This window comes from Ambystoma mexicanum, chromosome 14 (assembly GCF_040938575.1).
Source record: "Ambystoma mexicanum isolate Mex_15411 chromosome 14, UKY_AmexF1_1, whole genome shotgun sequence".
In the NCBI taxonomy this organism is placed as follows: Eukaryota; Metazoa; Chordata; class Amphibia; order Caudata; family Ambystomatidae; genus Ambystoma; species Ambystoma mexicanum.
In genome coordinates, this window is record NC_090940.1 from 297659960 (window position 1) to 297682736 (window position 22777).

General features: G+C 48.6%; 1 protein-coding gene across 2 annotated transcripts in view; it reads right to left on the reverse strand.

Moving 5' to 3' along the window:
• Window positions 1-22777, reverse strand: part of KIAA0586 (KIAA0586 ortholog) — a 2241463-nt gene that overhangs the window by 1482605 nt on the left and 736081 nt on the right. For both annotated transcript variants that reach the window (XM_069637413.1, XM_069637412.1), the window contains exon 10: window positions 21582-21738. In XM_069637413.1, coding sequence (XP_069493514.1) covers window positions 21582-21738 — 157 coding nt within the window. The remainder of the gene's footprint in view (window positions 1-21581; window positions 21739-22777) is intronic.

Here is a 22777-nt window from a genome sequence, read left to right on the forward strand (position 1 = left end):
TCCCCACAATGTAAACAAGCCGCCGTACACGAGCGGGATTGCTGTTCAGCGACATGATAATAGGTTCACTTAACAATAGAACCTCATGTAGTATATAAACACAACATGCTCAAATACATTTAAACACGGGATCAACAACTCTGCACTGTCAGGTCGTAATGACTCCGCAACGAGGGCCACAGCTCCCGGTCACACGCATTCCTGCTATCCAAAGCATCCGCTGCCTACAAGTGTCAGTGCTTATGTACTACATTCACCTATAATTGCACCCAACATAGCAGAAAAATGCAGGCAGCAGTAAAGAGGCCGGGTAGGGGGGAGAGTGCCCAGATGATGTTCCTCCGCCGTCTGCTCACCCTGACATGCGTGGGTCTCCTCGGGAGGCAGGCAATGCGGCAGGGGGTGTGCGCCTCTGTTAGGGAGAATTATCTGTAAGGCTAATTTCCCAAACCTAGTGTGTCCCCCAGCAACTTTGCTGAATTTTTTGGGGTTTATTTTTTTCTCTCCTGCTAAGAGTGAGATTATTTTGCTCCCACTCTTAGACATGATTAAGAGGTGTTCATTTAACTTTCCATGTGTTTTATGGGCTATGAGGTCTTTTACTCCATAGGGTCTCATGTTTTTTTTTTTATGTGGGTTACACAGCACCCTCCGTGTCGTAACCCAGGGGTGTCGTAGCGACCCCCCCAACATAGACTCCATACCCTGGGACTGACTACTGTCTCCCAGGGCATGTAAAGTCACCCTTGGCTTTGCTAGTCCGAAATTATGAACAGAAACCAGTACAATCAATCATATTATGGACGTACTGGTCGGGGCAATTCGATTGCCCCGGGGTCTGTTGTTCGAGGGGGCACGTCTCCGTCCCCCCCTGATCGAGTTTTGGCTGGTGGCAGTGGATACTACTTTTTATATTCGATCGCTAATATATCTCTATGGGATTTTCCCATTGTTCGAGGCTACCAACTTTAATTATTTAATTCTTATAGCCTCGAACATACCGCCGGTTTATTTATTTAATATTAATTCGCCGGTTGGTATTTTTTGCCAGAACTCGATTCTAAAATGGTGTTTGTGTTCTCTTCTGTGACTCCAACCCAAGTCGAGCCCTTTGTTCCACTTTTTGGCGGGCTTCTCCACAGAAGCCTCCAAACATGGTGCCACTCTGTCTGGGTAACACAGGGGGTGTGGGAGGGGGTTTAGGCACCCTGGACTGAGTTACCATGGTAACTCAAGTCGCACTCTTGTGTGATTGGCCCAAGTGGTGAGCCGGCCGGCTCACCACTTACCATGTTTGATTGACAGCTAGGCTGAGTGAATGGGGGTGTGCTGCATAAAAGCAGGGCTTTGGGGACTGGAACTTCAGAAGTCGCCACAGGAACTAAGAATCCAAGGAGGGAGAAGCTGAGCCAGCCTGCAACGATGACACCACCGGTGGAGCCCTGCTGAACCGTCTCACCACTTTTCCCAGCGACAGAGGAGATCTCCAGCCCGAGAGTCTTCTTCCTTCGACTGGTGGGGATAACCAGTCTACCTTCTTTTTACCTTCCTGGAGCATCTCGTGGCCGCCTTGCCTGTGCCAAGCACCCCGGCAACCGGGATACCACGTTTTCACCACTACCGTGAACCGGAAGGGTAGTACCTTTGTACCGGAGAACTCCGCGGCTGGTTTCTTCCCTGGCAGTGCAACGACCTTCATCATTCCTCCACGACGAGAACTTCTCTTCCTCTGGACGACGCTGCGACTTGCACCCGCTGCCAGGAACAACTGCCCCCGCTGGAGGATCCTCTCCATTTAAGGTACCGTGTTCCGCCTGGCTTCCCTTGCAACCGTTTGAACGGGGTGTATTAAATCCTCGTCTCTCGACCCTGGGTTAGCCTGGGACACCTTAGCTAACTTTTCTGCACTGAACTAAACCTTTTTTGAACTACCTCCACAAACTTCAAAGACTCTGTGTAACTGTCTGATCTTGGGCATCTTCCGTCCGGCTCCCTTGAAAGTGGGCCTGGCGCCTCAACTTCCTTGCTCACCAGTAGACTGTGCCTTCCTAAACTTGCTGTGGTTCTTTAAAAAGTATTTAGTGTGTATGCTTCCACAATTCTGCTTTTCCCTCCCTTTTTATTTAACTTGTTGGAGTGCCATCGAACGTTAAGCGCTCACCTCTGTCTGGAAATAAGTGGTGTTAACTAAGACTTGTCCAACAAGTAATCAGGGATGTACATATGATAATAGTGATTGTGTTTTGAACTTATCTTACCAATTTAATGCTAGGGTGTTTTATAAGAGTGTGTTAAATAAATAAGTATATACTTTTACACCCAAGCTCTGGTCAGTGTTTGCTTGTGCTACTGTATTTCTGTACCTATTTTGTATGCTCTGTATACTGCCTAACTCTTCTTGAGGGAAGTCTGACTGCTCAGCCACAGCTACCAAGTGAATCTGTGTGGTACAGACTGCTACCAAGTGGGTTTACTGCCAAACACCTGTAGTCTTAAATCTTTTGCAGTGGTCCCTAAGGGAACTGCACAGGTTTCTGCCTAACAGCCTCTCCGCGGATCCATGGCGCCCCCTTCCACAAGCCTGGACACACGCTCTCGGATCCTCCTGTGTTCGCCTCGCTGCGCTCATCCCGTATTCCCCAGGTGCAAGGAGTGACGGTCCCTCTCCTGTCCACACACAACCCCGACACTGCCCACCCCCCCCCACCCTACCCGGGCAGAGCAAGAGCAACGCGGAGAGCATGGAGACACGAGAGTGCAACCAGTGGCCAGAGCGTCTCCACACGCAGAGAAACGCCTCTGCACAGCGCCACAGGCAGCCATCAGCATTCCCCGTGCAGGGGAGAGGCAGGAATCTCGATACCCTGCACCAGAAGACCGCACGCTCTCCATACCTCACCGTCATTTAAACCGGCAACAATCCAGGCCACAGAGCAGCGTTCCGCATATCGCGTACCAGCATGATGAAGAGTCTCAAACCCGGAACCAACGTACAGAGAAGAACGTATGAAAGGTTCCTTAATCAAATTACACTAAGCGAAATTCCCAGTGTCTCGTGCACCCGAATACAATCAAAACACAACTCCAACGGTTTCCTTAACGGCAAAACAGCAAAAATGAATCCAAAGGCAAATAAAGTCAATAAAACACAAAAAATAAAACATCCAATGGCAGCAAACATGCTGGAAATGGCCTCCTTTACTTTTATCTTTTCTTCTTTGTTGACTTCTGAGTTACAGATGAAGTTGAAGCTTCCATAGGTTCACAGTTCAAGTCAGTTAAATCAGACAAGAAAGCCTCTGCACTCCTATGATCAGAAAAGGAGTGTAATTGGCCATCCACAACCACACGAAGAATTGCTAGATAAATCCTATAATACTTTAGTTTCTTCAGTCGTGCCTTCTCTTTTGCCACTCCAAAACATTTTCTTTTTTCCATGACATCTCTACTTAGGTCAGCAAATATCATAATTTTATTCCCGCCCCATGCGAGATCTCCAAGTTCACGAGCTCTCCTTAGCATTAGTTCTCTCATAGGAAACCTTAAAAATGTAACAATAAAATGTCTAGGACGCTGACCCAAGGCCGGCTTCTTACCAAGAGATCTGTGTGCTCTCTCAATGTCCAGAGATATTTTAGGATCCAATTGTAGCATGGATATCAGTGCCTTTTCCAAAAAGGAGATTGGATTCCCCCTCTCTGTATTTTCAGGAAATCCTGCAATCCTGATGTTATTTCTCCTTGAGAAATGTTCTTGCTCAGACAGCTTGAGCAATAGTCTCATTATTAATCTCCAATTGCCTCACTTGATCAGCCAAACGTAGTGTCTTGTCATCTATTAGGTTAAGATGACCTTCAACAGCAGTTACTTTGACAGTGATGTCCACAAACTTGTCCTCTGCCTTTATCAACCTTGATTTAATATCTGTGACATCTAGCGTCAGCTTTTTAAGTAGATCCAAAATCTTGTCATCTCTCTCCTCCTCCCCGTTCTGTCTTTTAGCAGGCTGCTTAGCATCAGTAGGTTCAGGAATCTCTGCCTTATTGTATAGGAGAAAGATTTCAGCAGGCACAGGAGCTCAGCACCTAAGCTGTCATCTCTGAGGCGGACAGTTCCGGAACCCAGAAAACCCCCATTCTTGATGAATCCTCCCTGCAGCTGTATCACGTAATGGAGGTTTCAAATATTCTAAATGAGGAATGCATTCTCAGAAACCACGCTAGACCAGCGGATACAGCGCCTCTGGAAGTTATTAACGAACAGGAGGGAAACCTCATCCAGAATTTTATCGACTCCAATCATTTTACGGCCAAAAACATTGAAATGCTTAGACAATCAAATATATTATAAGTTACTCACTGTAGTGACTAACGTACTAGTCCCCTTTCCTCCATACTGCATGGGCGTCCCTCGCGAGGGACGGGAGACAGAACCTTTTTGAGCAGAAAAACCTTCTTCCCCCCTTTAAATTTAGAGGCGTGTGGCCCTGGGAGCATGCGCTGCCCTGACTCTGCCCTCCGGCGCCAGACCTCAGTCCCCATAGATGCGTTGACAATAGGTTTAACATTGCCTAATGAGATCAGTTTTATTAGGGGGCACGTATGGAGGAAAGAGGACTAAGAGTACGTTAGTCACTACAGTGAGTAACTTATAATTAACTCTTATGTCCCGTCCCCTTTCCTCCATACAGAATACATACATGGGCGATTACCACCGAGTATAGCCCCAGGGTGGAGAGGAGACCCTCCTTAAGCAAACAGGTTTCTAAGAACCGCCTGTCCAAAAGTCGCCTCTGCTCTAGAGCCGGCATTCAAACAGTAGTGCTTGCAGAAAGCCGATGGGGTGGCTCATGTGGCCGCCCTGCTTATGACTGGTCAAGGGAAATGCCGCTGGAAAGCGATGGCCGTTGCCTTGACTCTGACCGCATGGGCGTGCATGTTGGCCGACCGTGGCTTGTGCTTCCCCTCATAGGCTTCTTTAATGGGCGAGTCCATCCAACGGGCTATGGAGGCCTTGAAGGCCTGATACCCCGGTCTTGATCCTCCGAAGGTGACAAAAAGAGCGTCCGACTTGCGGAAGCCCTTAGTTCCATCCAGGTAGAATTTCAGGGCACGCCTGACATCAAGGCAGTGCAGAACTCTCTGTGCCTAGTCTTCGGGCTCAGCAAAAAACATGGGCAACACAATTTCTTCCTTCAGATGGAATGCGGGCAGCACCTTAGGTAGGAATGCTGCGTGCTTCCGTAGGACTACCATGTCCTTGTGAAACGTAGTCTAAGGCTCTGAGGCAACCAGCGCCTGGATTTTGCTGATTCTGAAAGCCGAGGTGAGACTGACTAACAAGGCCGTCTTAATGGTGACCAGCCTGATGTCCGCGGATGACGTTGGTTCGAATGGTTTGTGTGCCGGGGCACCCAAGACTATGTGGAGGTCCCACACGGGGTGCAGCCTCTTAATGGGCAGGTAGAGCCTGGCGAGACCCGTCAAATGTCTCTTGACAATTGGGTTGGAAGAGGAAAACCTCTCCTCCTCTGAATTTCTGTATGCTCCAAAGGCTGCCAAGTAGGTGAGGCAAGTGTCCACCAGCACGCCTGAATGGGTGAGATGCGCCGAAAAGGAGAGCACGTCATCCAAGGAACATGTCAGAGGGTCAGAGCCCTTAGAGTCTGCCCAGTGACAGAACCTGGTCCACTTGCTTTTATACTGGGCCCTGGTAGATTTGCTCCTGGCGCCCTGTATGATCTCTAGATTTGCCTGAGAGAGGCTGAGATGTCCTAGCATGACCAGTCCAGGAACCACACTGAGGGCTAATTTCTCTGGTGCAGGGTGGATGACCCTGACCCCCCTGCTGTGCCAGAAGATGTGCTGGGCCCGTCGGCAGGCGAATGGGAGGCTTCTTTGAGAGGCTGAACAGCTCCGAAAACCATGACCTGGCTGACCACCATGGGGCTATTAGGATGATGCTGAGGAGGCGAGACTCCTTGATCTTGCATATCACCATGTGAATCAGGGGAGTGGGCGGAAAGGCGTATGCTGTCAATCCGTCCCATCTGATCTGAAAGGCATCACCCAGGGAGCCCGGGCCCTGACCCTGCCAAGAAGTGAACAGTTGGCATTTCTTGTGGCCCCATGAGGCAAAGAAGTCCACCTGAGGGTGACACCATTTGTGAAAGATCTCCTGCAGCACTAGGTTGTTCAACTGTCACTCCTCGCTGTCCGCTCCCAGTCTCCTGAGCCTGTCTGCCCCCAGGTTGGATTCCCCCGGCAGGTGGACCGCCCTGAGGCAGATGTTGTTCTCCAGGGCCCACTCCCACATGCTGACTGCCAGCCTGCACAGTAGGGGGGAGATCTGGTACCTCCCTGCTTGTTGACGTAGAACATGCTGGTCGAGCTGTCCGTCTGAATGAGGACGACCTTGCCCTCGATAACCGGAAGGAAGGCCCTGAGCGCCAGCCAGACGGCCCTGAATTCCAGCCAATTGATGTGGTACTCCTGCTCCTGCCGGGTCCAGGTGCCATGGACGCAGTGGTTGTCCAGGGTGGCCACCCAACCCCCGAGAGAGGAGTCCGTGGCGATGGTGACCTGTGGTGTAGGTTGCCGGAAAGGCTTGCCCGTCCGCAGGTTGCAGTCCCTGGACCACCATGCGAGGTCTGGATGAAGCGACGGAGGAACGTTGACCATCTCTGACTGATGGCCCCGTTCCTGGTTCCAAGATGCTGCGAAGTGCAGCTGTATCCTCCTCATCCTGAGTCTCATGTGGGGGACGGCCAGGAGGACTGCTGCCATGAGACCAAGTATTTCTTGGTACCACCAAGCCGAGATCACTTCTCTGCTGAGGAAGTGCGCTGTGGCCCTCTTGATGGCTGTGATCTTGTCCTCCAAGGGAAAAGCTTTCTCGGAGCATGTGTCCCAAATGAGGCCCAAGGAGGTCAGTCTCTGCGTGGGCTGCAGCTGTGACTTCTTGAGGTTGAGTGAAAAACCCAGCTTGAGCAGTGTGTTCATAAGAGCGTGGGAAGTATGGTGCACTGCTTCTGGAGATGTAGCCCTGACAAGCCAGTCGTCGAGATACGGGTAGATGTGGTGGCCCTGCGACCTGAGGAGGGGCGCCACAGAGTTCATCAGCCTGGTAAAGACCCTGGGGCAGAGTTGAGGCCGAAAGGAAGCACCTTGTATTGGAAATGACAGCCCATGATCCTGAATCATAGAAAGGAACGATGTGGCTGCCTGATCGGGGCGTGTAGGTACGCGTCCTTCAGATCCAGGGAGCACGTCTAGTCTGCCCTGCACAATGTCTCTGCTATCAAAGCAGGCGTAGCCATCTTGAATTTATATAGAGGTAGGGAAAGGTTGAGGGTGGAAAGGTCCAGCACAACTCTCAAGCCCGCCTGGTTATTCTTCTGAATGGCGAAAATCCTGGAGTAAAACCACAAGACTTGCTGGGAGGCTGGGACTTCCTCCACTGCCTTGCTCTCGACGAGCGACCGGATCTCTGCCAAAAGAGTTGCGGTCCCAACCTCTGGGAGTGGAGGAGGGAGGAGAGGCTGGGATAGGGAGGCAGTACCCCGTGGAAACTACAGAGAGGATCCAGGGGTCTGCGAAATTCTGGCCCCAGAAATGTGCGTGAAGAGCAAGCCTGCCCCCCACTGGAGACACGTAGACCCGAAGGGGTGTGTCATGCCTTCTTTCCCTCTGAGGCTGTAGCGGAGGAGGGGGACTGGAAAAAGCCCTTACTCCCCTCCCCCCTTTTTGTTGTTTGCACCGATGCTGGGACGGCAAATGGTCAGGCTACCTAGACCTCCGCTCTTGGAAGCCGCGGAACCCTCCGTAGGTACGCCCCTTCTCAGAACGCTGCTGTGACTGGGTGTACTGTTTGGGCGTGGTCTTTGTAAGGATGGATGAAGACTTGGCCGTTTGTGAGCTGTTTTTCTTTTTGTCCAGCTCCTCGTCCGTGGTGGAGTGGAAGAGGTCACCCCCTTCAAACGCAAGGTCTAATGTGCGTTCCTGAACATCCGGATTGACTTTCATAGCACGGAGCCAGGCCGTTCTTCTCATGTCCGTAGCAATACAGATGGCACGGCCAGAGGTGTCAATGTGGGCCCCGGAGGACTCCATGATATCCTGCGCCATAATCTTGTCCTCCGCCAATCCCGCCTTGAATCGAGATTGGCTCGGCACCGGAAGGTCTGTGAGGAAATCCGCAATTTCCCGCCAGAGCCTCTGGTTAACGGATGCCAGCATGGCATCCACGCTGGCTTGACGCAGGTGCAAGGATGCGTTGGAATACAACATCTACCCGTACGCCTCCAAGATCTCCTCCTCCTTTCCTAGCATCGCCGCAGAGGAGGCGGCTGAGGACGACTGAGGCTTGGAGTACAGTGATAAAGCAGCGATCACCGAGGAGTGTGGCCGAGGATGGGCCGATAGCAAGAGTGTATCCCCCTCCATCTGCCTGTACTTGGCATTCAGGCGTTTATTTACCGGCTGGGCCAAGTGGGGCTTGAGCCAACACATTTTGGCCAAGGCACCTACATCTTTCTGCATCGGGATCCCCGTTCTGGCCACGGGACGTAGCGTGAGGACTTCTGCAAGGACCCCCTTTGCTGGTTGCTCGACCTCAGGTTGAGTAAGGCCAAAGTACTCTACCAGCCTTGCCAGACGTTCGTGGAAGGCTTGGCTGAAAATGGTGTGTTGGGGTCCTCCTCATCTGTGTCCACCTGCGGGTCCGGAGGGTCTGGCACCAGGGGGGGGGGGGGGGTGGGGGGGTACTAGGAGATGCGGGCTGAGGTGCGGGGACCGGAGCCAGAGGCTGCAGCGGGGGCTGGTATGGAACCACCTGCCCAATCGGTTGGGGGGCCGGAGCGGGCTGCTGAGGCTGAACAGGGACCTGAGCGGCCAGTACTGGGGCCTGCGGTGCCAGAGCCATTGCAGGCAGCATGTCCCTGATGGCGTCCCTGAGGATGATCCCCATCTGAGGAGACTTCATAAGCCGAGGAACTTTTCAAAGAACCTGTCATCACAGGCTAGGTTGGTGGTAGGGGGTACTGAAGGCATAGCGGGTGGTTGCTGGAGCTGTTGCGTACCCTGCCCGTATGGATGCAGCGGGAACCTGCCTTGTGGGAAGGAAGGGTAACCTGTAGGCCACATACCTGGTTGACACCAGTCCCACATCGACAGACGGTCCTCCACCTGCCTTCCCTGGAGGGGCATCGGCTGGATGTCTGGATTTTCTGGCGCAGCAGCCATTTTGTTGAGCTGCCTTCCATGTGCCTGCATCGTGTTGCTCGGCTCGCTGGGCCCCGCCCCGTCCAGGACTCTCAAGTGTGGATCATGGGGCCTTCCCTGTTCCTCAGGCCAAGGCCTGGTAGGCATTTTGCCCTCGGCGGATCTGCCGGTAGAACTGCGTAAAGGCGCCCCCTCAGACATGATGCCGGTAGTAGGGCGTAGCCCCTTGGGTGAGGACCCGGTAAAATAACCTTCCGGTCCCTTAGCACTGTCGCCGGGAGGATCTATGGACCCCTCGGCCTGGCAGCCAGTAGCTGATGCAGTCTTGGTACTTATGCTGGTACAAGGACCTGAGCGGGCCCTCCCGCGTGGGCGAGTCCTTGGGATGGAGTCTCCCTTGCAGGGTGCACTGGAAAAGAGTGGCCCTACCTTGGGCCTGGATTGATGATAGACGGGGGTCCTTTGGAGGCGATCTCTGGAAGAGCTCCTTCCACCTGGCTAGTCTGTTCTCCAGAGACCTTGAGGAGAGTGTTGCACGCGGTACAAGCTTGCCAGCCATGGTCTGGGTCTTTCGTCAGGAAGAGCCCGTCACAGGATGGACACCTTCTGAACCCTGAAGAAGTCAACAAGCGCCAGGGAGGAGCATGACGCCTGCGCACTGAGTACCTGAATGATAAAAAGACAAAAAAAGAAAGAAGAGAAGTATCCGCGCATGGAATTACATGGCAGAAGCCAAACCCAGGAGGGCTGGTGAATTCGGCCCGTTCTCGTCGACGTGGAAAAGGGGACTGAGGTGTGGCACCGGAGGGCGGAGTCAGGGCAGCGCATGCTCCCAGTGCCGCACCCAGCGCGCTTCTAAATTTAAAGGGGCAGAAGGTTTTTTCTGGTGAAAAAGGTTCCGCCTCCCGTCCCTCGTGAGGGACGCCCAAGCAGTATAGAGGAAAGAGGATGGGACGCAAGAGTACCTGCCAAGTGTTGATATGCTAAGGACCAGCGTCCATCTCGGCACTTCACTTAGTATTGGAATCGATGCCACGATTGTATGATAACATCATGAAAATTGTATCAATGAAGGCAGTAAAATTTACAGCAGTGGAGGCAAATATCTTTAAACTCAATTATTTGGTTATTAAGGAAAGGATTGCCCAACCAGTCTTTATAAACAAACAGAATTTAACACAAGTTGGAATGGATGTTTCCCTGGGTGAGAATCCCATCCCCATTACTCAAATAACTAACAGTATGTCTGTTCTGGTTGAGCTTAATCCAGATAAAAGCATCTCCTGTCCTGTTTGACTCTCCAGAGCCTGTGTCAACAAATGCTCCTGCAGAGATTGAGAGTACTTTGACAAATGATGTTTTAGGTTGCCTACCCCAAGTGGCGTACAAGAACAAACCAACCAAAAAAAAAAAAAAAAAGGGGGGGGGGAAAAACAAAAATAGGCCGGCAGCAAAGAACAAATGTCTACATAAAATGTCTACGTCAACTACCTGTTACATGACCGTATCATTGAATTGGGAACACAGAATATTTGTGATACAGGGTTGTGTGCAGTAGTGGTGTGCTCAGGCAAAACGGAGGAGCATTGAGGAAGGGCACATCGATCCACCCACCCTCAAACACATGTAGATCATTCTAGTCCACCAAACACTGTGGAGACTGGTACTGATCCATGTTTTCTATCTGTGACAGGGGCACAGAGATTTGAGCACAACAATGAGCCTTCTTAATTTGGCTACCCCGACTATTCTGAAACGCTCAAGGGGCCAACAAGTTAAAATTACATGGTTCTTACAAATGTCACAAATTCCAAATAAGGCTCCGACCACCGATATACAATCCGGTGGGCCCCAAGCTGTGGCTGCGCCTACTGTTATGTTGCCATCCAATCTCCAGAATGGGCAGGATATGACTTTTCAACAATTTTCCTACCCCAATAATGGGATGGCTACTGAGGAAAATAATCAAAAGAGGGCCATAGAAGGCGCAGATTCAGAATGTATCGCATTCAAAACGTTGAGATGGGAGAGTGATATTGTACGAAATGGACATACACATATGAATCAAACCAAGATTTTTTTAAATTTTCAGCAGATTCAATTTTTGAGATCTTTTCATTTGAATGATATGGGGCCTCATTACGAGCTTGGAGGTAAGGGAAAAACGATGCCAGTAAAGGATTACCGGCATCGTTTACTGCTCTGGGCCATTACGACCCACCAACCCGCTATTAGCGGTACAGTAAATAACGATGCCTCTAATAGCGCCATGGGCGCGGGCACGCGACCTCACATGCCGGCAATAGCGGCATGGTGTAAACAGGAGCTGAACACAAGTATTGCGGACATGCTAATAACGGCCTACAGAAGACAGAAAAGTACCTTACCGGCATGGAGCAAATACCGGCATCGCGGACCACCCGTAAATGGCCATGTGCAGTGTTCCCAACTGCCATAGGTGCACACAATCATCACAGGTGGAGGCAATATAGACTGGGCCAGCACAAAAGGAGCACACCCCACCCCTTTCCACACACAGTCACACACAAAAATGATTCCAATACTAGTAGAAATGCTGGGGCTGGAGGACATGATTGCAGTGGAACTCCAGCAACAACAACAGGCAGCACAGAGGAGATGCAGGAGGAAGAGAAGGAGGGTGAGACAAGCCCAGCCTGCACCACCATTGCAGGCAGTTGTACCACACAGGCAGCCCCCCAATCCCTCGAATCAGAGCCAATCCATTAAGCCTAACCCCTGAGCAGATGCACACCCTGTACCGTCTGGACCAGGACACCATCACCACCATTGTGGACATGATACACAACGACATTTCCAGCTTCATAGACATCCGTACCGCCATCCCCCCCTCTACTGAAGGTGGTGTCTGTGCTCCACTTACTGGCCACAGGCACCTACCAGCACACAGTAGGACAGATGCATGGCATATCACAACCATTATTCTCACGTATGCTGAACCAAGTGCTTGATGCCCTCCTGAAGCACACAGGCAACCACATTTTCCTACCACGGACAGCCCAGGAGATCTCCAACATCAAAGTTGGTTTCCATTCACTGGCCGGCATCCCTGGTTGCATTGGCGCCATCGACTGCACCCATGTTGAATTGGTGGTTCCACATGCCATGAAGGCAGTGTATCGCAACCGTAAGTTATACCACTCCATCAACGTGCAAATGGTACGTGACTCAAACAAGATCATCCCACATTGTTGTGCCCGATTTCCCGGATCAACCCATGATTCAATGGTCATGGCTACTCGGTGAGTTGCATGTCAGGCCCATGGCATTGCGATGTGGGTAGGTGATTGGGGGGAGAGATGCATACTTCACCTGGCTGAGATGGGGGGAGGGGAGAGATGCATACTTCACCTGGCTAAGAGTACCTGAGAGGATGGACCATACTCATACCCCAAAGCAGGCCAGACTGGACCCGACACATGACCCCAAAATGTAAGACGTAAGATGACTTATGAAAATGATGCAGTGCTACAACCATAACATAGCCATCAACATGTACACTTCACATAATCAGACCGTAGCCACCGCAACACAATGCAGCGACAAGCAATTAGTATGGCCAATGCACAGCACCAAATACCCTCATCAAAAAGGACAGTTGTCCATTACTGCGTACAAATGAGTCACATGAGGGCAAAATACATGAACACACCCCTTCACCAACACAGAGGTCCACCTAAACAGCATGTCAACATCTGTCGTGCAGAGTGAGATCATCAGGAGTCTGCCATCAACGGTGACAGGATGAAAGCATACAATTGACAACACATCACCCAGATCATGGGAACAAACGGCGTGGACTACCACAGTGCATGAGCACTCACAAGGAATAGGACACCCCTGCGCCCACTAGATGATGCCACGCACACCTGTCGATCAGATGAATTCACACATTGCAGTTACATCATGAGGCTCTATTCATGCATGGATATGTGGGTGCAAACATGAAATAAATGCATGCTATGGTGTCATTGATACAGGTCCCATGTGATGTGATCACTTAAACATAACCATTGGTGCACCCATGCAGGTGATGCAGGCTATCCCTTGAAGAGGTGGCTCCTTACCCGAGTCCGGAACCTGCAGAACAGGCACGAAGAGGACTACAATTGTGCGCATACGCGTACCCGTGTGGTGATTGAGCAGACATTTGGCCCTTTGAAGGCACGGTTTCGCTGCCTCAGCAGGTCTGGTGGGGCACTCCTGTACGGACATGTGAAGGTGGGCAAGATCGTCATGGCATGTATCATGCTACACAATATGTGCATCAGACGGAATGTGCCTCTATCCCCTGACGCTGAACTGCAACCACCTGACGATGAGGATGAGGAGGGTGGAGATGGGGCTGCACTTCAGGGAGGCAGCGATGCACAGGAGGGACGTGCCGTGCATCAGACTTTGATTAACCAATGTTTCTAGCACACATGGATGCGGAGTGTGACATGGAGGTGGGACTCAGGGCACTGGGTGTGTCAGGGGCATGGACACTGTAGACCAATAAAGCACACGTACACAATAAGCAATGTCAGCTCATGTAAATTCAGATTTCACAACATGTGTATTGAATATAACATTAAGTGCACAAGCCCTCCACCCCACGCACACCCTCTCCCCCCTCCCCCTCAACTTCCCCACACACCCTCTCCCCCCTCCCCCTCCCCCCTCAACTTCCCACACACCCTCTCTCCCCTCCACCTCCCCCCTCAACTTCCCCACACATGGTGTGAACTTGCATGCACCATTAATTTTCAGGAGTTCGGATGGCAGGCTGCACCTACATCCCTTTTCCACTTGCAGCATCGGGTGGACCCCTGTCTGACCTGTGCATCTTCCGCACAGACCTACGCAGGGGGCTGGTCTGTCTGGAGCTTGAATTTGAGGAGGTGCCCGATTGTTCAACCACCTGTGTGGGACGCAGGGCCTATAATGCTGCCACCATTTGGGTGAGGACCTGCCTCACAGCCGCCAATTCGCTGCATATGTCTTTGCCAGTGGACTCAATTGCAGATTTGAGGGATGCTGCGCATTCCCCGATTTCTTCCCTTGCCTGGCCACATTCGGTGATGTGCTGGGTCACCAGCCCTGTCAGCTCCTCCTGGCGCTGTTGTATTGCCCTGAACCCCTCTTGCCTGTCCCAGACACTGGCGGATGTTGATGGTGCATGCGGAATGGTTGGGGCCTTATGCATGCTCCCCGTAGGGCTGAAGCTCGATGGCCAGGACTCCACCGCAGACCGCTCATGGTTGCTGGCATACTGATTGCTGGGTGGGGAGAGTTGAGGTGACTGCTGGGGGCCTGCAGCAGTAGGTGTTCCGGGTGTCGGAGTGTATTGTTCATCATCCAACACAGCTGCCACGGCAGCTGTCTCCCCGACAGTACTGCTTGTGGTGGATATCGTGCCTTCAGCAACTGGCTCCTGTGTGGATGTGGCTGGTGTGGGTGCTGTGGTGGTGTCCCTAATGCACATTTGTGCTGTAGGTTCCAGGGTTGTGTTGGGCTTGCGCAGTAGTCCAGGTAGCCCTCTTCCCTTGGATGTTGAGGGACGGTTTGCTGGCTCCATGCCCCTGGACCTCTTGGCTGGTGTTTTAGCATCCTCCCTGGGGTCCTGATCTTCACTCTCAGATTGTGTGCCTGTGGGGGACCAAGAGAGGGAGTCCATTAGTGATGGGTCTATATGCATTAGGGTAGCTGCATTTCTATGGAATGGCAGGTAATTGGCATTGGGGTAGTGACATACGGGTTGCTAGCCTCTTGGGTTGGTCATGCAGGGATGTGTCTGGGATGTAACATATGTGGGGTGCATCATGCATGTGGACAAGATGGTGCTGTGCACTGCCTGTAGGCAGTATTGCAAACATGTGTCTGGTGGACCCTGCTTTGCATCATTGCACTGTCAGATCAGGGGGACATCATTGTGCTATTCTTTACAGTGGCTCAATTGGAACACCTACCTGCATCAGCTGATGACGGGGCTCCACGCTCCGCTCCATGTCCCCCACTCCCTCGATTGCCTCCATCCTGATGGTGCTTGCACAGATCTCCTCCAAGCGATGCATCTTTATGGGGGAGGCTGCACCACCACCTGTTGCCATCCCCTGGCTACGGTTACCAGAGATGATGTTGAGGACGCGTAAGCACAGGTCGTCCCTGCGCTTCCGGACATCTTTCACTGTGCGCGGGGTGGTGCCAAAGGCACTCGCTTTCTGGGCCACCTCCGCCCATATCTCTTTTTTCCGCTGCACTGCTGGTCGCCGCATGTCATTGGAGAAGACAACATCCCCATTTTCTGCCAGCGTATCTGCCAGCATGTTGAGCTCCTCTTCTGAGAAGCGGTCCTTGCGCAAGCGAGCAGCACCTTTTTTTAGTGCCTTGGGCATTGCAATCTGCTGCAAGTATATGTTGGAACAGTTGTGGTGGTGATATGGGTCCTGGTTACAGAGGATGGCAATGGATTGTGTTTTTAAAGATGGCCGCCGTGCTCTTTCCCGTTCCTGTGCGATGATGCTACTTCCGGTTCTGCTTATTAGCGGTGACCGCTAGTGGCGGTCCCCGCTGGTAGCTGTCACAGCTAATGCCGGCGGCATGGATGGCGGTGGAGCAATCTGCGCTTCGCGCAATGCCGGTAAGGGCGATTTTTCGCCCTTTAACAGCAGGGCGGTAAGGTTGTTACCGGCATGGCGCAAAGCTTGTGCCCGCGTGCTCGTAATCGTCCTCTAATAGCGGGCTTGGAGCAACACGGACACTGTATTTGCTCCATGTCGGTAAGGGCATTTACTTACCTCCAAACTCGTACTGAGGCCCATGGACTTGATATCTTTAACCATGGTAAACAATAATCAAATGATTTGCCATTTCCACTAGGTAATAGCATCAAATGGTTTGGGAACAACGTAATAACTTGCTCTCTTTAGGTTACTAAATATCTGATATAAAAACAGAAGATTAAGCAAAGTCTTTTCTGACTACTCCTCCCTGGGGACAGAGGGGGGACCCCAAGCCAGTCGATGCTATGACTAAGAACTCTGTGCAATATCCCATGGATTCCAACATAACAGCAGGATTGGTCCTGGGTGGAGATGGTGCTAAATTCCTTGATGGGACTGTGACAGAGGTCGACTCAACCCTAACCTTCGTCTGATCAAGGCTCTATCATGGAATGTTTGGGGTTGCGTGTATTTTCATAAAATATTTCGCACTTCAGCCAATCTGAGGGACTGCAATGTTCTCATGTTACAAAAGATTATGACGACCACACATTTTGAGCTTCATAGTTAACATACGTATACTAGCTTGGCTGTTTGTGCGAATAGGGGTAGTCCGAGTGGGGGACTAGCCATTGCCATTGACCATTCTCTTCAACTCAATACAGAGCTGATCTTTTCAGGTTCCCTTTTGGCGGTTGCTATTTTAACCAGCTGCTCGAATGTCAAGTTACTTTTGATGAATATATATTGGAGCCATGATAGACCACCAATGAACTCCATGCACATGGCTCGAACATTATTGATTAAAAGGGTGGCTTGTAGAAGGTTATTCTCATTCAATAATTTTGGGAGGTGCTTTAAATTCCGATTGTGCCCGAAGCGGGAAGGCTGAAAAGGCTGAATCTGGCTAAAGGGGTTACCTATTCCTCTAATATAAGTTTAAAAAGAGGAAATTATTGGGATTCCTTTTTATCAAAATGGTAATTGTTTTTGTTACAATGTCTACCGTTGGATGACCTACCCATATACACATGGTATAGAGGTTCCCATTGTACACAGATTGACTATATTTATGTGTCATCCATGGTAAAAGTAAACTCTGGTCCATGTCAACATATTCATTTCAAGGTACGGGCCGTTTTGGCACTAATTTGTACCTTCGCTCAACCATCTAGGGTTTGTGAGTTCTTCTTGCCTGCATCCTGTATCTCCCTGGAGGGAGAAGACTTAGGTGGAATCACAAACTATGTTGAAGGTTCATTCACTTGATTGCTGAGTTGACGGAAGGTGCAGGACTGGGTAAAGACACAGTCATTACCAATGGTGAGACGATTGCCAGATTCAAACAAATTGCTGGTATTTGCTTGAAACATCAGATTCTTTCACAAAAAGTCAAGATAAAAAAAATGTTACTCATCAATTCGATTCTAAGAATGCCAACTTTAAGAGGATAACATGTAGGACCCTGAAAAATGTGGCTACTAAGGGGCTGACTCTGGTTGAATTCCAGAAAGCTAAAAAAAAAAGTTACCGTCAGCGACACAGAAATCTCATATTAAATCCTGTAGGATTGACCTTCATGTTAAACATAATAAAATATGCTATATCACTTATCACATGCAAATACCAGATCATTTTGGGGTACTATTAATAATACTGTAGGAGCAAACACTTATGGGAGAGAATGTTCAATTGCAGAAGACAGATGGGTTGAATTTTGCACAGCAAAGTTACCCTTTTTGGGCCTCTGTCAGAAATTCAAGACCCTACTATGGGATCAATTATAGCTGGTCGATGCACATGGAATGAGGAAGATATTAAATGGGTTCTTACTAGACTGAAACCGTCTAGGGCCCCTGGTCCTGATGGTATTCCACCGTGTGTTTTGACGGAGGCCTCTCGGCTTTGGGTACCTCTCCTCAAGGCCATCTTTGACCACATATTTCTGATCCACTACATTTCTCTGTCATTCACCTAATCCGGTCTATAAGAAGGGTGATCCAACTCTTCCAGAGAACTTTAGACCAATTGCACTTAGATTCTGCTAGTAAGGTCTTCTCAATTCCTCTCCTTAGAGATTTACATTTGGTTATTGCTCAGACCTCGGTAATCAAAATTCCAAGTAGGATTCAGGCAGAATATGGGAAGTGTCTTAAAGGCAACAGTTATGGCTCACTTGCTACACAATTTGATGAATCAAGGCAAGGGTCCAGTCTATATGGCATCATTGGATAGGTCCTCTGCCTTTGACTGTGCACTGCGAGAAATATTATGGTCTAAAATGATCAATTGTGGAGTCCTGATTAAATAGTCCAGCTCATTGCCCTTCTACACAGAAATACTTCCATCAGAATGTGTCTAACTAGGGAAGGTGCCCTTTCTAGATTCATTCCTACTGAAGTGGGTTTAAAGCAAGGGTGTATCCTTGCTCCCACTCTTTTCAACCTCTATTAGAGTGACGTTGAGAGTTTGTGGTGTAGGAACGATATCTATCCGGCTAGGCTAGGTAACCTTAGACTTCACTAGCTGGCATTTGCAGACTATCTTATCTTTTTTGACTTTATGCCCATTGGCCTACAGCACAAAGTGGATATCTTTTTTCAATACACGCTAAACAACCACCTTAAGGAAAATGGGTCAAAATCAAAGATTGTTATTTTCACAATTCAGACAGCCTAAGCCTTATGAGGTGGGCTTTGAGAGGGGAAAACACTTAGCAGGTTCTGTCGGTTAGATATCTTGGATATAACCTCTCAAATTCATCCCCTACCATCATCTGGCAACAGTCGCTGAGGGACAAGATCACGCCACTTGTGGCACACATGAAAAGGTTACTGCATAAAGTATGCAGATTTCTATTCTGCCTGCCCTTCCGTTATCTTGAAAATTGAACCTGTGCTACTTTATGGTCTGGGTTTTGTCACTTTTGGATCTGGGGGACCAGGGGTGTTGCTAGGTCTGCAAAAGATCCAGGGCTACGCTAATTTTGTGACTATCAGGACTAGGGGCTAGCTAGCCTTTTTGGTTGTAACCCCTGAGCTTCTATCCAGGGCTACAATCAAAAGTCCCAGGGCTATAGCCCCCTTAGCCCCCGCCCCTAGAAACGCCTCTGTGGGGGACTATGAATAGGTTACAGGCTCACCTTTGGAAAGAGGTGTCGTCATTAGCAATGTCCATCCCCAACGCAATTATTCGGCATGAGTTGGCCTTAACTTCACTACAAGCAAGATACTTATGGAAACTGATGAATTATTCTAAGTTCCTTAGACCAGAAGATAATTCACTCTATGCCGACATGAATCATCTTATGAAGGAAAAAATATACCTTATATCAATAACTATCTGGGCAGGATGACAGATCTGCTTGACTCAATTGGGTCGACTGAGGATGAACTACTCAATCACCCAGGTGGAGCAAAATTAAAACTTTTTGGGCAATTTTGGTTGCGTATGCTTGATTCTATCAAATTGTATTCTTTGTACACAGAGCAAGCAAAATTCCTGAGGAAAAGGGAACCTTTTTCAACCCACTTAACACGTTTCGGTGCACGAAAAAGCGCTCTTTTTTACATGCATTTTAAACTCAATCAATGACCTACTAATGAATGGAACAAATATTGGGGGGTTTTAATGAATTTCGTGACAAAAACCTAAAATTTTGTTTCGGTTATGGATGTGATTCTATTGAAATCTTGAAGCACTGGGTGTTGGAGTGTACAACAGAGAGATAGGTACTATAAACACCCCCAATGCTTTGATACTGTAGTTTCAAGGGAATTGCTATGGTCTAGGTTTATGTGGGGAGAAAATATATCCTTGATGCTTTCTCTATGTCCATTTTTACATGATGTTTTAGGTCGTTCGGACTGATGGTATAGTGTATGATTTAATACTTTAAAAGCTCTGTAATTTTTATTTGTTCTTTTGCTTTCTTGTTATGAAGATATGTATATTTGTATTGTGTTTTTACTTTTTGTGTAAGGTTTAATTTAAACCAAATCGCAATAAAAATAAAAAAATCATTTTATATGTCCTGGTGCCGTTGCCCATGACTTTCTCGGCTCAATAAAAACGTTTACTTGGAGAGAAAAAAAAGAAAAAACGTTTGACGGGATCAGTCTTCATCTTCTCTGTTTGGGAGAGACTTTAAATAATGTTTTCTTAAAGTTAGTTGAATGCAGGTCTGCGCTACTGCAGGGCTGTCTTTAAACGTAGGTTGGCTCAAATATCTCCCCGACATGAGGGATTATTATTCCACGCAGTCAGCTTTTTTTTTCCCTTTGGTGTGCCCTAGTGTTTTAACACGAGTTAGAGTTACCAGTCTGTAGCCTTCTTTTGCTCTTCCTTGACCTGTTCAAGGCACTGAATCGTTTTACTCTGATATATACAACACTTCCTAAAGGTAACGTTTTATTGGGGTCTTTCGTCGGTCATCATTTCCACCCTATATTTGTGAAAATCTTGAGCCATAGGCTTCACCCAGTAATTTCCATACTGGTTACCTTTGATTAGTTGCTGTCTTCATGCTGGGACTTTTGAAAATAAAAGAAACCCTCAAATGTTCGTGTTCTGTTTCTTGGTCCGTGTCTCAATGCCAATGTGCTAATCCCTTAAAGTTTCAGAATGACTACTCTCAGCATATCGTAAAACAGGTCTTTCAAGCATCATTGCTCCAAGCTTTTTAATTGTTAGAACCATAAGTCCCAAAATACACCATCTTTGGTTTTCATTGTCACCATGCTAGTATTTTGAAATGTTATGACCATAACCCCCAGCATGCAATTATTTTCTGTTTCAGCAATTTCATGTAGCAATGAAGCACTGGCTCAAGAATTTCTAGCTTACATTTGTGTTCTCTTACGTAGTCTGATTCTAAGGGGTATGCCCAGGAATGGTCCCAAAATAATCAACCAATCATGCTACACATGCCGAATGGTAAAGAATGCAGACACCATTTGGGACTACTTCTGTTAACATTTAGAGGCAATGCAGTCTATCAAGCTGAAGATACCCAGAGGAACCCCCCTTACGTACAATGTGTTTGCCCAAGAATGCTCAATCATGTCCACCCATTACTCAAGGGTACTTGTGTGCTCTGAATATTCACTGGCAGCTCAAGAATAGAACCCTAAAAGAAACATGGCTACTCCATGAACATTTTACATGGCTAAGAAACAGATGAATTGTAAGGCTCCCACCAACCCATGACCAATAACTGAATGTTGAATTTGTCAGTATGTGTCAGGGTCCCGAACCTTTGCTGCTCCAGATTTTTAGTACTACAATTCCAATAAGCCCTTTCAACTAAGTCAATGGGTGAGAGATTGTGGGAGTCTTACTGCAAAACATTCGAAGAGCCACAGGTTGCACACCTCCAGTATATGCCCATGGATATACCAAACAAAAAGATGTAAAAAAAACGTGTTTGGTTCTGAATCAAATTGTGACATTCAACATGCAAGGCTAGTCCCTAATAATCAGCAGAAAGGTGGATGCAAATGATTTGGGGATGGTTATAAAGAAGAACAAATAACGTTTTCAAAAGTTGATTACGAAAGAAAGGCAGACATGGGTCCCATGTAACTGCAAAGACAGCTGTATCAAAAACTCTCCTCACCTGCAACATGCTTTGCATTTCCTTCTTCAGCATGACAATTTCCTGAAGTACATCATCAGCTTTTTTAACTGTGGAGCCGTCCCTTCCTCCAGTGTGATTCATTCCTTGAAAGGTGTGTCCAACAGCGGCTCCTGGATCCCGTGGCAAAGAAAAAGAGCTGCAGAAATTAAGAAAAAACACAAGTTGTTTTCTTGAAAAGCAAATGTTCTCCAAACCTGAAGCCAATCTCAATGAAAAGGAGAATACCAGAACCCTCCAGAAAAAACGGCTGTGCAGCGCTAACTTTGTTTACACTTTACAGATCTAATCAAGTAAATCAGAACTGAAGTAACCATGTCCAAATCTGTAAAAGGATTGTTATTTGTAAATGGAGAGGATCCCCTTCAAGTCTCATTGGTGAAATCATTAAGGATGTAGAAAAACCTTATCAAGAAGTTGCACGACAGGTTGGCTTAGTGATCTGACTACCACTGGGCAGTTAAGCTTCCATTGGCTCAGCAAATACTTGTAAAAAATCATCTTCATAGTGATCCATGTATTCCTAAACTGCTTTCTTGATAGCCAAAACAGGAACCATGCTAGTAGCTGGTCATGGCTGGAAAGTGATTAAAGAAGTGTGGTTCTGTTACATATTGCTAATTTCACAGAAGGCTTCAAAAGCACAATGACCAAGGTGTACAGTTTAAATATTTCTACTAATTTCAGATGTTTGTAGAGTGGACGACTTAAGTAGGTCAAACTAACGGGGTCCCTAGTGTTGTCCTTGTCCTTTACAGGGGTTCCCTCCACTGTAACCAAAACGTCCTTACTCCCAGACAAGATGAAAAACGTCAGACAGGTAACACCTAATGTCTAGCCTAGACTGGAGTGGAGGGCCTAAAGGACATAGGCTTGCCTATAGTACACCCTCCAGAACTTGCTAAATATTCCCATAGCTGATGTTCCGACAGTGCTTGCATCTCATCCCATCCCCACCTTTGATCTTACTAAGTCTTGATTCTCCTCCTCACCATTGCCCTCTCCTCTCTCACTTAATGTTTTCTCCTCCCCCTTTCCCTCGCTATCACCCTCTTCCTTCTGATTTTCAAACTCTTTCCTCACTCCACCTCCTACGTCTTCCCTCCCATTCTCTAGCCTCCACTACACCAATATCCTCTCGTATAACCCTTCCCTCTCATGCATTTGCTCTTTCACTC